This window comes from Amphiprion ocellaris, chromosome 17 (genome assembly GCF_022539595.1).
Source record: "Amphiprion ocellaris isolate individual 3 ecotype Okinawa chromosome 17, ASM2253959v1, whole genome shotgun sequence".
In the NCBI taxonomy this organism is placed as follows: domain Eukaryota; kingdom Metazoa; phylum Chordata; class Actinopteri; family Pomacentridae; genus Amphiprion; species Amphiprion ocellaris.
The window spans coordinates 7,639,961-7,656,793 of record NC_072782.1 but is presented as its reverse complement, the minus strand read 5'-3'; the positions used below and the strand labels follow the sequence as shown (position 1 = coordinate 7,656,793).

At 38.4% G+C, this 16,833-nt stretch overlaps 2 protein-coding genes across 2 annotated transcripts; both read right to left on the bottom strand.

Moving 5' to 3' along the window:
- Nucleotides 1-981: 981 nt before the first annotated feature.
- Nucleotides 982-3,952, bottom strand: LOC111583564 (heat shock protein beta-1-like). The gene is made up of 3 exons (XM_023292726.3): nt 3,371-3,952; nt 3,192-3,255; nt 982-2,551 (listed from the first exon to the last, which is right to left on the bottom strand). Exons 1-3 carry the CDS (start codon nt 3,759-3,761, stop codon nt 2,392-2,394), a joined length of 615 nt encoding a protein of 204 aa, XP_023148494.2. The 5' UTR covers nt 3,762-3,952; the 3' UTR covers nt 982-2,391.
- A 2,177-nt stretch (nt 3,953-6,129) lies between these two features.
- On the bottom strand, nt 6,130-16,413 carry susd2 (sushi domain containing 2). Its single transcript, XM_023292724.3, has 16 exons — nt 16,255-16,413; nt 15,641-15,842; nt 14,998-15,149; nt 14,721-14,888; nt 14,461-14,635; nt 14,143-14,344; nt 12,968-13,053; nt 12,599-12,867; nt 12,379-12,513; nt 12,095-12,253; nt 10,916-11,164; nt 10,089-10,272; nt 9,799-9,893; nt 9,531-9,710; nt 6,864-6,960; nt 6,130-6,736 (listed from the first exon to the last, which is right to left on the bottom strand). Exons 1-16 carry the CDS (start codon nt 16,316-16,318, stop codon nt 6,694-6,696), a joined length of 2,460 nt encoding a protein of 819 aa, XP_023148492.2. The 5' UTR covers nt 16,319-16,413; the 3' UTR covers nt 6,130-6,693.
- Between the last annotated feature and the right edge of the window lie 420 nt (nt 16,414-16,833).

Genomic DNA, 16,833 nt, shown 5'->3' with positions numbered 1-16,833 from the left:
CAAAGATCCCAAAGTTTAAGAAAACATGGCTGCACTGAGAGTACAGAAAAAAATAGCCTCTTGAAGTTCAAGCAGTCATCATTTGTCTTCCTCAAGTCTGAACAATCAGTGTTAAGATTCATTCTGCAGTCTGTCAGAGCTTAAAAACCATCTATCAACCCTACATGTCACCATCAGTTAGTAGCTGCAAACAAATGGCCAAATAACCAGGCTGGATATTCAAAATATTCTAACAGCCAGCTACCAAAAATCTACCATAGTTACTTACTAATGATTGGAACTACAAAGCCACCGCGTACTGTAGCAGACTTCTACTAGTAACCCTATCTTACTTTACTTATCTAGTTTGTACTGTTGTAGGTGAAACAAATGTGTGCTCCACTTGTGTCCACTTGTAAGGCATCAGCCAGCAGTGGAGTTTAGATCTGTTCCTCCTGGATGTTTTAAATTTAACCTAATAAAAATCTCAGTTTAGTCAAGAGATTTTGCCAAAGATATTGTATATTCTCTTAAAATTGGTCTGCAATACTGTGGATTATACTCTTTATGGGTGTGCATCTGGTCTGTTTCAGATGTTGGACACAATTCTTGTACTAGTATAATGAATGTGATTGAATTAATGAATATGAATTTCCCCAGTGAGGCAGCAATAAAGTTTATAATTTCTCTTATCTGAGTACTTTAATTTGGCCTGAAAGTTCCTAGGAATGGATTTCTAGTACTCCTGGTTTAATTCCTATTGTTGACTATGAGGTTGATGAAATAGCATCTTAAGGAAGCTTCTGTACATGATCAGCAGTGATGAGAACTCGACTCAGTTAAGTAACCTCATTGTCTGAAGTGACTTAAACATATTTTAATCTCACCATTAATCGTGGAGAAGGTTCAACAATGTAATGATTAAAGAAATGAGGGGACAAAAGTAAGGAAGTTTTGCAAAACTTTTACCCTCAAAACATTTAAGGTGACTGATTTCCATACTGATGGTTTCAGTTTTTATTAAGGACAAACCAAAACAAGGACAGGAAAGTGTTTGCGTGAAGAATCAGTTTGGTGAAATGGTGTTAGTACAGACATTTAACTTCACTTGCACAGAGGGGATGCTTAAAAAACAATGCCATAGATGGTTTTTATTTATCAGTTAACCCCATACAAAAGTCAGTAATGAGAAAAAAAACTAGATGAAGCTTGAAAATTGATGTTAAGATCAGGGCTCCTTGTTGTCATCATACAGCAGAATTAATTTGTGGCCTCACTGATCAGTAAGAATCTAAATATCTAAAGTGCATAAAATTTATGCAGATGATTAGGAACATCTAACAGCATCTTTGCTATTTTTCTACTGTATTTTTTTACAATCATGAAAAATAATATGAGCTTCCACTGTTCTATTTTCCATTGACACTCAGTGTTTGTTTCTTTACTGATCAGTAATAATCGAAATGCTACATCTGATTTCAAATAAAGTCCTCTGTATACTTTTTTACAGTACTCTTTTCAATGATTATCTGTTCTGTAATGTTTGACTTTTACACTAGATGTCACTGTTGACTTTTTGAAGGACGTGGCCTCGATCAGTTCAGCTCATGTCTGACCTTTCTGACCCTTCTAGCTGTAAACCTTTACAAATCAATCCTCAAAATTTGCTACATGTGAAGAAATGCACTGTATTCATGTGAGCTGTATTTTTTTAAAATGTTACTTATTTCAATTTAAAACATAACACTTGAGAAAATGTGCTTTCAGTAAATCTTTTCAGAGCCTAATTTGGCACAATAAATCTCCAACAGGTAAATTGGAAGATGTACTCAGGCTGATTATGTGGTCTGCAAGACACATTGTTGATAAAGATCTACACGAATATATAAAGTTGAACCCAAAAGCTAACAAAAAGTCTCAGAAAGTGGAGATAAACCCCCAAATGTTACACTAAATCAGTGCCCACTAGTGGATAATTTGACAAACATTTTCAACATACAAAATAAAGCAATAAACAATCTCAACAGATTAAACTGGTTCCTATTAATCCTACAATCAGCTGAGGAACAGCTAAAAGACACTAATGGCTAAAATTGCATTATTTGTTCATTTATATGACAGTAGTTGTTTAATACACTCGCTGATGATTCTAAGATGTCAGCTTCATAGTGTTGTTTATTCAAGACCAAACTAACTGATTCGATGGTTTTACTGTGTAAAAGCAAAATAAGAGGTGGTGACAATGACCTGCAGTATTAAACAGTGTCTCATAGGACAACCGGTTTGTTAATGAATCAAAATTATTAAGCTGCGACAAAGTAACTTTTCTCGTCTTTATGTCAGTGCTACAAACAGTTGCTACACCCAACTTAGGCTACGTCTGACTGCAGTTTGAAGGTCTGCTCACTGGTTTCACTTTTCACCCTCCTGCTTCTGTCTGATCTGAACTGGGATGACGATCTCAGTGCCTGGATTGCTGATGGATGTTCCAGGAACAGGAGCCTCTACAGACAGGACACCATCACCAGACAACGATGAACTGATGTGCTGCAGGTCCACCCCCTGTGGCAACCTGGAACAAATGAAGAGAAAGTTCATCAGTAATGTACAAACACTAACGCCTTCTATTATTCTTGATTTAACCACCGTACCATTACCATAACAAGGCCTTCTTTACATACTCTGCCAAAACACTCTTGTGAAGATGACCATCCTCTCCATGTTCGACTACGGCCATGTCATCTATAAAATGGCCCTTAACAGGCTTGATGCCCGCTATCACTCATCTGTCTCCAACACTGGCTTTTACTCATCTACTAGATCCTATCAAGGAAGGCACATCAATACCTCTCCAACGTCCTACACCCCTCCCATACCAACTACCACCTGAGGTCCAATGATCTCATAACACTCTCTATCCCCAAGGTTCACGCTGTCTTTCGCCGGAATTTCTTTCACTTTGCTGCAGCAATCGATTGGAATTCCCTCCAAAAATCTCTTCAACTGTCATCTCTTCCATCACTTTACATGTTTAAGCAGAAGCTGCAGCCGACCCTAGCTGACCACTGCACATGCCGACTGTTTTCACTGAATCGTTAGCATTAATCTAAGCTGTTTTTAATCTAAACACTTGTGTGTCCTTTTTTGTATATGTTATATGTTTATGTATAAGTTTCATGTTTCAACCTCCTCTATACTCGCAGAAAACTTACTTGTATTTGCGAGTGAAGCACCTCGAGACCAATCCGTGTTCATCCTGCCTTTCTTCATGGTTTCCTTCAAAAAAACAGCAGTCATAATAGTAAGAACTGTGTAACATTTGCAACTGTTTTTCCTCACATTATTCATCATAAATCCAACTTGTGGTCAACCAAAGCATCGTGTGCTCTACCTGATATTTGCAGGTAACCCTCCTTGGTGGTGATCATGATCTCCTCAGGTGAGAAGTGATTGACATCCAGGTTGATCTTCCAGCTGTCCTGCCCTGTTCTGATTTCTGACACTCCGCTCGTCAGCTGCCTCAGACGCTTTTGGTCCAACGCTGCAGGGTGCTGACCGGTGAAAGGAGGCAGAAGGGGAGATTGTGTGTAACCCGGCCAGGAGAAAGATGCCAGTCTCCTCTTCGCCCAGTCTATCCAGTCCAGATCGCTCGGCTCCAGGAAAGGAGGGAGGCCAAAATCCTGAGCGAAGATACGACTCGGCTGTGTCCAGTTTGGGAAAGGATCCCAGCTCACATCTCGGCGGAAAATGGGACGAGATAATATTTTATTTCGCTCTGACATATCGCTGAGAATGAGCTCAGAATGAAGGCAAATGAAACTGCAAAGCCTGTAGCTCCACTCTGACAAACAAGTCTAGACTGATGACCAGAACACTGAACAATAGAGCAGCTGTATTTTTTATGATCAAACCCGAACAGAAAGTGAGCCGGAGGTCTGGGGAAGGAGTCTGCTTTGGCATCTGTAACGCTCCACTCACACACTTTATATACCCAGCTGATTCATTCTAACACTTGTGCAGCCCTAAGTGTGATCTAAGGGATGAGCTTGATATGTGATGAGCTGGGGTGTCACTCCTCTGTTGCCCCGGGACGTGGCGAGGATAATGCTAATTATTTGTATTTATATCTCTTGAGTGTCTGTGGCAAGTTGTTGGTGAATGACTCTGGAGGCAACAAGCAGACAGTTTATTCAGCTGTGGCCTCTGCAGTCTCGTCACATACTGGTGCTCTTTGTCCATAGAAATCACAGCCCTGTGTTACCGTGAGGGAACATTCAGGGCCTCGCGGTAAACAACAGCGTTCCTTCTGGTTTCCAAGCTCAAGATTGAGGACAAAACTCAAGTTCAAGTAAACACGATGCAGGACAAACAGCTGCACATCAAAAAGTTAAAGACCTGTTTACATCCAGGACAGAGTGGTGGACAGAAAGACTGACGCAGTGGAGCGCTGGTGAGGAATTTGACATCAGCAGCTACAGCTTCACGGGTGACATGTTGGGCAAATAATGAACCGGGCTTTAGAGGGATAAATCAATTTGGCATGAGAGAGGGAGGGTATTTATTAATACGGAAACATCTGAAGTCTTTTCATTCTGTGCTCGCACAAAGTATTAGTCAAAGATATTAACCAGCAACAATGAGGAATGTGTGGTAGAAATAAAGTATCACCACATCAGAAAGTAATGAAAGTAAGTAATACAATAAAGCTATCAGTGATGAGACGAGTTATCTCATGTATGCACAAAACCTCAAATGAAAGCAGAGATTTACATTTATTGTAGCGACTCTAGCTACTTTACTGGAAGCAGCTATGTGAGAATAATCACATAGAAAATTGTTTATTTTTTATATAGTCACAGATGTATTTATAAGAAGATAATGGAGGCAGAATTGCATTATTCAAGCTTTTGGTTCTGTGGTTCTTCACATAGTAGACAGGACTAGCCAACCTAATCGATACAAGAGAGAAACAAACCTCAACAAGTGGTATTTATCAACTGTTCCTAATAACGTTTTCCTAATAACATCTAGTTATCTGACCAGTTGCAATCTTGGGGTCCTTCAGTCATGTATCTCACAAATGGAAACCGATTATGAAGAACAAAAATGACACAGAAAGTCTCACCCTGCAAGTTGACAGGATTGGTTCTTCAGGTTTGTTACATATGAAAATCAGGAAATCTGAATCTGTGTTTTTGAGACTGTTTGTGGAAGTTCTCAACCATGGCTCCTAATTTTGCTCATGACGTGTCTTATTATTGCAAATAAAAACTATCACATGGACATGTAAACAAGTGAAAATTGGATTTTAAGCAAAGGGGGTTCTTTAACCCTCCTGTTGTCTTCATTTACGGGCACCAGAAAATATTGTTTCCTTGTCTGAAAAAAATCCAGAAATTCAGCAAAAAATTCCCCAAATTTCTGAAAATTTGCAAAACGTTCAGGAAGAAAATTCCAATAATTCCTTAAAAGTTTCCCTTAAAATTTTTATTTAAAAAAAAAAAAAAAAAAAATCCCCAAATTTGGCAAGAAAATTCTTGTAAATATTTTCCAAAAAAATGAGTAAAGATCTTCCAAAAAAATCCTAAAAATATCTAAAGTGGTTACATATGTATCAGTAAAACTTCTAATATTTTCTATAAGAACATTCAGAAAAAAATCTACCAAAATCCAGCAAAATTCGCTGGATTTTGGTTGATTTTTTTGTGAATGTTCTTAAGAAAAAAATTTTTCCACCAAAAAATGTTCAGAGATTTCACAAAAATGTTGAAAACGAGGACATCAGAAGTTTCACTGTGAAATTATTATTTTTTTTCCCCCCACATTTTCAAACTTTAAAACGGGTCAATTTTGACCCGCAGGACGACACGAGGGTTAAAAACCACCATCAGGAGCAGATTATAGCATCAGAAGATTATGGTTCTATAAACACAACTGAGCAGTCTAATTGATACAACAATCTGCCACGCCTTGTGTTTCTTAGCTGCTATCTCTTAATTACAGTTTATACAGATTCAATGAGGGTGCAACACTGTACTGAGACGAAAGGCTGGTCTGAACTTTACAACATGTTATGTCTTTATCTTAACTGTATGACATAAGCTGCAGTTAGATGAGAGATTCACCTTATTAAAAAGAGAACACCAAATACACGATATCTGAATGACTTTATTGTCCAAAAAACCAAACACGTTTACAGTACATATTACCTGAGAGCTTTACTTAATAACATTAACGATGACGGAGTGTTTCCACAGCAACAAGTAGCATTTCATTGGAGTTTTATCAGTAAAATTGTAAACTTAGCAGACAGTGTGCTTCTAAATGAAGCAGAGTAGCTAAATGACTTACACCAAAGGAGATGAACACACAAACTTTTAAAATGCAACATATCTATAGGCAGTAATACTAGTTTTGCAATGTTGTGCAGTTACTCTTTAACTATGCAGGGACCTTTGCTCAACCTTATGTTATATATGTGGGTAGTCAAGGTTTACAATGAAAATAAAAACATCTTATCTGAAACGTCTGTCTCTAATACTAGCAATGGACACGTGAAGTTTCTAAGAATAATGCAATCTGCTATTTATCTAAGCTGGTATTTATGTCAGTTTTGTTTAGGTCTCTGCATCAAATGAAAGGTGATAGCTAATTTTGGCAAAGATTTTTTTTCACAAGATAAGAAAATGTAAAATATTTCAGTAGGGATTTTGGTTAGTGTTCTTCTGGATCCCAGGAGTGTTCTTCTGTATGTTTTCTGAAATAAAAACAGATGAAACATAAAAATAAATGAACCTACAGTTTCATCACTGACAATCAAGTCCATCTCATCTAAATTGTAGTATTAATATTTCAAATGATTAAGTTTGAATCTTGTACTGTACCTTTTCTGTTTTCTGGAGTGGAGCACCAGTGTTGTTATAATTATAATCAGTGTCACGGCTCCGATGACTGAACCAGCCACGATTCCTGGAATTTTACCTGAAATATAAGACATATTTAGACAAGACACAAAACCCGGATACATTTATTTTGTACCATGATTATGTAGTTTACTGAACTTGTTCAGATTCAGTCAAGAATCAAAGGACAAAATAAGTGTCTCAAAGGTAACATCCATCCATCATCTATACACCGTTTAATCCTCATTAGGGTTATGAGGGGGCTGGAGTCTATCCCAGCTGACTGAGGGTGAAGGTAGAGGACACCTGGACAGGTCACCAGTCTATCACAGGACTACATATACAGACAAACAGTCACACTCGCATTCACACCTACAGACAATTTAGAATCACCGATTAACCTCAGTTTGCATGTTCTCCTGTGGGAGAACATGCAAACTGTACAGAATCTTTAGGAATTTGAAGATGTCTATTGTCATTCCTGTAGCGTTACTTTTATTGTTGATGATAATGTCACCACAACAATATGGAACATTTTAGCATATTTGGCAGCTAATGTGGCTAACATTATTGTTCACTTTAATTGTATGCCCACAGGTCAGAACAATGTGGATATTGTAAAGGTAAGGAACATTCAGAAGACTTATTTGAAATACATATATAAAAAAGAACTGAACTGGTAATATTGCTTTTTGTCACCTGTTGTGCTTCGGTACAACCTAAACCAATGTTAACTTCTCTCCTGCTCTCTGTACTCACATATACTGTATTTTAATACAACTGAACCTCTATAAAGCTGTCCTCATTTACTTATTTTTCTCTTTCTGAAGACAGACAATGGAACAACAAGTATGAAACAATGACAGTTTGGTTTGTTTTTTGCTTGGTGGCTTGGTTCAGTCAGATCTCTGTTACAGAGGAAAACTCACTGAACCAAATATTGAGATGTCTACTTGGTGAGTCACGGTCTTGTCCATCCTCCCTGTACACTAAACAGGTACAGAGGATGGCTTTACGAACCCTTAATAACGACTCCCATCCTCTGTGAGGTGAATTTCAGGCTTCTTCCATCTGGATGGAGGCTTTTAGTCCCAAAGTGAAAGACAAAGTGTTATAAAAACAGCTCTGTTCCTGTCACTGAGCTCATTAAGAAATTTCTTAGCTCTATTTATTATTGTGACTTTTAAATTTTTTGTTTTTATCCTGGTTTTTTAGCCCATAGACTGCTTTTATTTCCCTGAGGTTTTTTATTGTTTTATTGCATTTTGTTCTTATTTATCTTTTCTTTTTGCCTATTCTTGCTGTTATGTTAGTGAATGGTGCAACACTGAGCACTTTTTGTCTTTTGTTTGTTTGTCACTCGAGCAAGTACCTGCCGGTCTGGTTCAAAGTCTAATTTGTAAACAGAATGCCAAACGCAATCATTTCTTTGCAGAACAAATATCTACCCACGGGTTTAAATAAAGTAACCTTGAACCGTGACTGAAATGTAGCCCGATACAAAACATCTCATCCTACAGACAGTTCATGTCCATTTTAAAGCTGCGTTAAAATACTGATTAATTGCAGCAATGTCTGACAAGCTCACCATTAAAATAATGGTGAGTTGATGAAGAATTCAGCAATATTCCCTTGTAAAATTATCACCCAGATAGTAAGTTAGCTCAGCTGCAGACCTGTTTAAAAAAGGGCTAAAACCAGGGTTTATACAGTCATGGTGAAATTAACCATCTTTATGGTATTGTGAGCTGAAAAATTGAAAGGCACATTTTGGAGTGATGCGAGACTTACATTAATTTGCTTAAAAAAGGGCATAATATGGGACCTTTAAAGGCCATCACATCCAAAACTTTTTGCAGTCATGGATCAAGTGTGGGTGAGTGACATTAAGCATGACAGCAGAACAAAAACTGATCAAAGACTCCTTGTCAGAAGTTTAAACTTTGGGCTTTTATAAGTAAAGATTCACAATCGAGCAAAGAAGGTTGGTCTTGTAGAAAAGTGAGGCACAGGAGAAACTGAGAATTGAGAATTCTTTGCAGTTAGTTTCCCTGTAAATAAGTTTGGAGAGTTTCTTGACTCCAGGGACTCTAGACAGGAAACTGAATTGTAGGTTTAAGTTAGGAAAGTTGTGGTTGAGGGAGAAGCTTCTTATTGTGACTCAGCAGTTTATGTAGCTGATGCTTTTGCTGAGTCATATCTGACAAGTGCACATTGTCAATAATCAGAGTTGAATGTCTATACACAAAAGTCATTTAGGTGATTTATTTTTGTGCTTTTAATGCTTTGGAGCTGATTTGATATAGATCAAAACTGCACACAAACACACACACACCCATCCGTCACATAATTTATCTGGTATCAGCCGAGAGGCAGAGTGTAACCATCAATCACACAGAAATAGACAACCATACATGCTCACACCCACAACTAAGAAGCCACAGCACCCAGAGAAAACCCATAAACACACGGAGAACATGCAAACTCCACGTCAGAAAGCCTTCAACCCAGAAGCTTCTTACCGTGAGGTGACGGTACCAAACACTGCACACAACCATGCTCAAATATTTACACATTTGCCACAACTGATTTGTTGATTTGTGAAGATCATAATAGCTTTTTTTTATTGAATTCATCATTTATTCATACTGGGAGTCACGCAGGTTGCCTCCTCTCCAGACCACTGGCCACTGCTCTGGCACGTTCGCTCTGCCGATCCTTTCAGAGTGTAGCCGTCGTCACAGGAAAACTTCACCACTGCCCCTCGAAGGTAGGTGGTTCCCTCCTTTGCCCCGTTAGTCGGTGGTGAAACCCACCCACAGGTTACCACTGCAGGGTATGACAACAACCAACACTGTGACGAAAGCTGCACATAACAATTACTGGAAATTTTCAAAGACTTGTTCAGGCTTTTTACCTGGTTTTAGATCATTCATAAGAGTAACGTGACTCTGGAAGGACACTCTGGTGGCATTCCCCATCTGTGGACTACGACCTACCAGGATATCATACCTACAGGACAGAAAATGATCAGTTTGTTAAACTTTTCTTATACCTGCATATTTGTACTTTTAATGACATTACTGTGAAATCATCCGGATTTTTTGGAGTTCTTCTCACGATGAATAAACTGAACGTCAAGAGAATCATCATTTTGAACATTTCTGCTTCTTTGTAATGAGTAACAAGTCATTCTTTTTCTCATACCTACAGAACTGAGAACCTTCTCCAGAGCATATCTCAGCTGTCAGATTGGCCAGTGGATCATCCGGGTTCTCAGGAACTGTAAACTGTGGAATAAATGTGTCGTCGTGTCTGGGAACGAACTTATACTCATTCAGAAGGTAGTCGGAATCATATGTGAACAAGGCAGATTTATTTAGGACGGCCCCTGTAAGAGAAAAACACACAATACTTAATACTAACCATTAAACGGGGTTAAAATTAGGCAGGTGGACAGATAGCAGCTACAAAAAATGGAAACTTTTGACTGTTCCTGAGTCTTGCCTTGTGACCAAAGGTGATCAGGCCTTTGATGCTTATGCCACTAAATTAAGGAATATCTTCTCAATCCTAGGTTGGCTTAGTCCATGAAAACACTGGCCCTCTTTTAATATACTGCTAACCTGTCTGTAAGCTTTTGTTTTGACCTTCATTGGACCCTTGAAAAACTGTCCCTGTCTCAGTTTGTCTGTATTTGAGATCTCCATTCTGCTTTCTTGACAATAACTGTGATAAAAGGGGACATAAGCCCAAACAGAAGCATTAACCCAAAGAACTTTTGGATTTAATTCATCGGATCTCATATCCAAATTAGTTTCAACTGCGAGTGAAGATTACTTGAATGACACCGTTTTTTTCTGACTTTACTCGAGTAAATTGTCTACTGTCTCCCTTAAGTTTTTTACTTTCTTAAATTTAACATTAGCTTCTCTTAACATTTTACACAGTCAAAGCAGTAAATGCTAACTCTCAATATGAATGATTTAAATACAACCAACAGCACTTAATCTACTACTTCAGTGATTTCTTACAGCTCGCCCCGAACTCGAACACTTCCTCTGGACTGCTGTAGTCCTGGACGAGCTGACCGCTGCTGGAAAGGAGGTCATCTTTGGCGTCACCGTTCATCGTTCCTAACAGTCCTAGAGTGGAGTTTTTAAACTCCTCTGGCAGGAGCACAGTGGTCGTCATGGTTCCTTCTCTCAGTCGCACTTCCACCCCGGCTCCAGAGCCGAACATCACGGTCACATTGGTAGAGGTGGGACAAAACACAAACACACCTACAAGACATTCAGGTAGATGAGGGGCAGTTGCAGCAGTTTGAAAAACAGTTTCTAAATAGATTCTGTATGCAATGAGCAACAAAATATGAGAAAAACAATTCTGCAAATGATGGACCAGTTGGAAAATTTGGTTAAGTCCTTATGAGAGTGAGGGCTAAAATTCATGATCACTGTCACATAAAATGAAATAAATGTGTCAATATATAATTGTGGGACTTTTTGTATCATAGTTGACATTTTTGCTGTGTTCAGGCCTAAAATCAACATGACTGCCTATAACCAAACACCACATGGCATTTTTACAGAAACATTCTTCTAAATATTATATATGCAACTGAGTAAAATTGAAATTGAAAGTTATTTATAAAGATATTGTAGTAAACCTGTTGACATGCCATAAATCCACACTTGACTCACACACTACTTTATATTAACACACTTCCTTGAGAGGTGTTTTGTAATGGGTAACTTAGTGGAAAGTGATTTCTGACACAGATACAATTAGTTATTTTCCATATGAAATTTGATATATTGGCAAAAAAGAAATATCTGCCATGATTATCTTAATAAAACAAACACAATCAAAACAATTTTTGAATAAGCTCATTTTATTATTGTTTACCTAATTAGAAAGTGGCTGTTATCAAATTCTGACGGTTATTTAGTTGACATTTTAGTGATATCCAGTCATTTTTTCTTAATAAATGACTTCTTCCACAATAAATAATTATGGAATTTGTAAAAACGTGATCATAATAAACATAAAAAACCTGTTTTTTTTTTTTACTTTTAATAAAAATATATGCAAGATACATCTCATGGACTTCAAAAGTCCCTCAATTATATATTGACACAAATGCTTTTTACACGACTTTGTCCAGAATAGCAAAACCAGTGAGTTCATCATAAGAAGAATCAGTGTCTTACCGCGGAAGTCCATCCAGCTCTGCTCAGAGAAGGACAGAGTTCTTTGATTATGCAGCACTTCGAGGCTATGGTGACCACTGGCCAGCCGCACCTCAATAACATCTGAGTAAAGGTCTGTCATGACTACAGACGTCAACGTTGTTGCGTTTAGCGTGGTTCCTAACAGTGAGAAAGTCACGTCAATGATGCAGTGAAAAGTAGCTGTCGTTACATTGTATGTCCAGCATGAAATATGTGTTTTCTTTCATTCTTCCTTGAGGAATCTTAAAAGCTTGATGTCTCACCTTCCACAGGCTCTGTTCTGCCCTGGATTACCAGCTGTGTCTCCTCTGAAGTCACCAAAGTGTATTCTCCTTTACCATTGAAGGAGTAGCTGACACCATCAAATGTTATGAAGTGGGGATCTCCGAACACCACAGCTGGCATTTAGCACAAAAAATAAACGTTTTGCACAAAAACGACAATCTTATAGTGCTGTTACACCGTGCTTTACAATCAGCCAACCTGAACTGGGTGATTGGTAACGTCTGCAGTCGCTGGAGGGCCGATGCTTGAAGTAGTAATTGCAGTTATCAGACCAGAGGCAGCAGTAGTAGAAGCTGAGGACGTCATAGATCCAATGGGACAGTCCGGGGATTCGAGGAGGTTTCTTGAAGGGAGGTGAGCCCCAGTCGTGTGCTCGGTCTGGAGTGCTGCCCCCGACTGAGTCCTCTGTCAGGACCTGAACGCCGGTCTTGTCATAACAACACTGCTGTCCTGCTGCATACTTCGGGCTGGTGATGAATCCCCAAATAATGTTAGTAAAAACAGTGAACTCTGCTGCAGCCAAAGACTTGAAACCAATTTAAACAAGAGTCGGAGCTGAGGACTCACCTGGCTTGTATCGCCCTCACACAGTGAACACTCCCAGGGTGGTAGGTGCACACACTTCCTTTCTCTATATCACAGCCATAGTCGGTCTGAGGAGAGATACAGTGTCAGTAAAATGTCCAGTCAGTCTTACTAGCTATGAAATGTAGTCTAGATGTGACATAAGTGTCAAATAATTCAACTGAGGCTTCGATTTTTAGACTTAGACCAACTTTAATAATAACCTGAGGGAAATTCTATAATTTTTGGTGATTGTGTTAAATATTTTGAGCTACACACACTCACTTAAATTTTAACAGTGTGACTCAAATTAGTAAATTTAAATTGAAACTTGAGTTTACAACTGATGCAACCAAGTGCAGCAAAATGAGCCAGTTTTTCAGTTTGTTTATCCACATTTTGACAGCTTTTGGCACAGAGAATCCTGACGAACACAAAAAGTCACTGTCTGCACACATTTACAGTTTTAGCATTACATTTGTCCCTCACCAGCACCTGTAAGACAATACCAGCTTTACCCAACTCTGACTGTACATTTACACCATAAAGGACAAAACGTGCAGCTTGCACGAAGTGTCCTTGTAAATGCTATAATTAGGAGACACGCTCCTCTTGACTTTGAACTGATAAGCAATGAGCATCAGCAAAAGGCTACAGCCACTGACAGCCACTATAAATACATAAAGTAATTACACACGTTTATGGAGCGCATAAAATAATATGACGATTTTTCCATCGAGTTCATTTGAGTTGCACTGCGTCTGATTGTTTTGCTGTTTTTTCTTTCCAGCACTGATTGCTTATGCTTGTTTAACTCTGTTGGTAACGGTACGAGGTGCGTAGTGCTGTATACAGGCCTCTGTTAGCCCCCACACATAAAAAATACCCCTGTTCCAGACATGATTTTCATCTAATAGCTGTCTTTTTTTCATCCACTGAGATGTGTATGATTGGTTTCTTTATGGACATTTTCTTTGCCATTTTCATTTTTGATTCACCAATTCTTAATCTTACAGGCTTTGTTGTGTTCCACTTCATCTACTCTTCTACTCTGCTACTTGTTTGCATTAATGAGACAATTTGAATAATCTCTAAATATGTCAATTTTTAATATTTTTCTTTCGTGCTATTGCAAGTGTGTGCTGCCAAATCTAAACTTTCTGCTCGTTCACACTTACATGAAACCTCCCGGTGTCTGCTCTGGCTTGAGCCAAGGTGCAGGGACAGTCTATGATTTCATCGAGGAAGTTGGGCAGCTTTTCTTCCAGCTGGTCCCACGCTAAACATTTCTCCAGGGCCCAACCTGCCGAATCCAGCCTGAACTTCTCCTCCAGATGCCAGGCCAGAGCGTGATCTTCAGTCCAAGCAGCCTGGACATTCCTAAGGCAAACACATGACCAGTTCTGTATATGTACATGAACTTTGCCAATGATGTGGAACCTGAAATATTTTTTTGAATCTTTGTGAAATCATAACTGAGCAGCAACAATACACACCATGTGCCATCAGGGTAGGTGCTGGGGCTGACGCGCACAGATCCGAGCTCCCAGCTTGAAAATCCGTTTGCTGCTGGTTGGGGCACAAACCTAAAGGAGCCATTGTTGGGTTGATCCTTCGCAAGTGAGTACAGATACTCCCATCGACCCTGCCAGTTGTCTGAATAGGGCTCCCCTACAGAGAAACATTTGAAATGGAAATTCTGTGTTTTCTCCATTTAACATAGTGATTCGTAAAGTGTAGGTGCATTTTCACTAACCTGTCTCAGTGTATCCCCAGAGCTCTATATTGACTCTGTCCGCTCCGACTAAAGAGATGTCCCATGTCATCTCCAGAGAGCCTCCAACATTAGGCGTGCCATAGTACTGCCATTTTGTTGAGTTGACCAGAATCGCCTTGAATTTAGAATCTAATTTGCCGGTGTGAACTGCAGCAGCAAATGTGAATCATACATTATTATCAATTCAGCACCAAATTTCAAAAGATTTGAATTTGAGGAAGAGTTTTAATGTTATCCTCCTATGCAGTTGCAGTACCTGAGAGCCAAGATCCAACTCTATTGAACGTCGTGCCGTTATCTGAGGAGATTTTCAAAGAAACCCATCCTGTTTCATATAACGTTGGGGAGATACAATGGCCTCTACCGGTGTCATCCACATACCCCACAGTATCAGTACTATTGTCAAACCTGACAAAAAAAGGAAGAATTAGCCAGTTTCTTTACACTACTTGAACTGCAGAAAAGTGGACTGTTGGCCTTGGGAACAGCAGTTCATGCAGAGCTTCTGAATGTGACTGAAACCTCTAAAGCTTGAAAATCTTAAATTAAGATTTTTTATCATGGTATAAATAAGTTCTTGTGTTTCATTTAACAATAATCAGGCAGGTTTAGGAATAATTCAAAACCTATTAAAATGCAGAATTACTGTTTAATCATCAAAACATAAAATATCAGGATTTTTAAATGTATTTACTGCATGTTTATATATATATTTATACTTTTATCATCTCCAAAACTGCATTGTTATTTGCTGGTGTCATGGTTTCTTGCATGTTTATTTGTTTGGTTGCTATGCTGAAACCAAAGTAAACATATGGGATCTAAATATAGACAACTCACCTCAGCTCAACTCAACTCAGCTCAACATGTAAACATTCATTTGTAAAACGATGTCTTACCTGCATACAACCTCAGAACTTGCATTGAAAGTTGCATCAAGGACAACAAAATCTGTTCCACCCAAAATGGTCCCAGAATATGGAAGGGTGCTCACACAGTACTCTTTATAATCTGCACAGCAGGTCTTCAGAGATGCACATGTGGGCTGGCAGGAACACGAGCTTAATGCTCTCCCACAGTATCCTTCACATCCTGTAAGTCCTGTACGAAATAAGCAAATCGAGATGTAAAGTATGGAGTCTGTAGTGTACCACAATTTTAAAACTAAAATATTATGCAGTTTATAGATCACTGAATTTAATCTGCATTTCATTATGCATTAATTATGCATTTTATTGAATTGCGAAATTGATTCAAAAAATACTTTTATTTAAACTGTTACTTTAAATATTTTTTATTATGTTATTTTTATTTTTCCCGTGACACTTTAATTATTTCAGTTATATATGTTTACGATTTCTGTTCAGCTTTTCTGCTTTAATTTAAAGATAAGTTAAACTCTTAGAAACACTAAAGAATATGGTACTAATCACTAAATCACTGCTAGAAATCAAATTAATTAAAAGTTCTACATGTCTTAAAAAAGATTATGTAGAAAGTTACGGTTGCTTACCTGATGTCCTGCAGACACATGAAACCAGCAGGACAAATATAGCCGCTGTGAGTCTTCCCATCATGGCAGAGTCAGACTGCTGCTGCACACTCCTGACTGCTACCACAGTTTCTGACAATAAATGTTCAGCATTTTTCTAAACCTTGGACCTTTGATTACCTGCATGTTCAAACATCTGTTTAATCTTCAACCAGGGATCATTATAAGACCGTCTCAGCTGTTGTTCACGTGACTAGGCTTAACTACATAACTGATCAAAAGCTTCAGCACATCCCAGTTGTTTCATTTTTTATTAGAAATTATACATGCTAATGTCTCATTGTACTCTGAAATTAAAGCATAGAACAAATAAACAAATGAAGTTAAAAACATCTATTTAGAAACTAAAATGTATTCTAAATTTTTGATTCATTCTGACTGATTTATCTGCCACCTGTGGCAGATAAATCAGTTGAACACACTCGAGGCATTCATTCCACAATGGAAATCAAATGTTCTTCAGAAAGTTCTCCTCAACTCTGTTGCACAAGTTCCCATACATGTGCTTTGCTTTCACTCTCTCACTCTGTCCAGTTCACT

What these genes read in the sequence shown, in the direction of transcription:
- LOC111583564 (XM_023292726.3), bottom strand. Translation starts at nt 3,761, where the DNA reads ATGTCAGAGCGAAATAAAATATTATCTCGTCCCATTTTCCGCCGAGAT. An exon ending in GGGTTACCTGCAAATATCAG is followed by an intron (nt 3,256 to 3,370) that starts GTAGAGCACACG and finishes GTTTTTTTGAAG; the next exon opens with GAAACCATGAAGAAAGGCAG. An exon ending in TGCTTCACTCGCAAATACAA is followed by an intron (nt 2,552 to 3,191) that starts GTAAGTTTTCTG and finishes CATTTGTTCCAG; the next exon opens with GTTGCCACAGGGGGTGGACC.
- susd2 (XM_023292724.3), bottom strand. Translation starts at nt 16,318, where the DNA reads ATGATGGGAAGACTCACAGCGGCTATATTTGTCCTGCTGGTTTCATGT. An exon ending in ATGTGTCTGCAGGACATCAG is followed by an intron (nt 15,843 to 16,254) that starts GTAAGCAACCGT and finishes TATTTCGTACAG; the next exon opens with GACTTACAGGATGTGAAGGA. An exon ending in GTTCGAGTTCGGGGCGAGCT is followed by an intron (nt 10,273 to 10,915) that starts GTAAGAAATCAC and finishes TTTCTCTTACAG; the next exon opens with GGGCCGTCCTAAATAAATCT.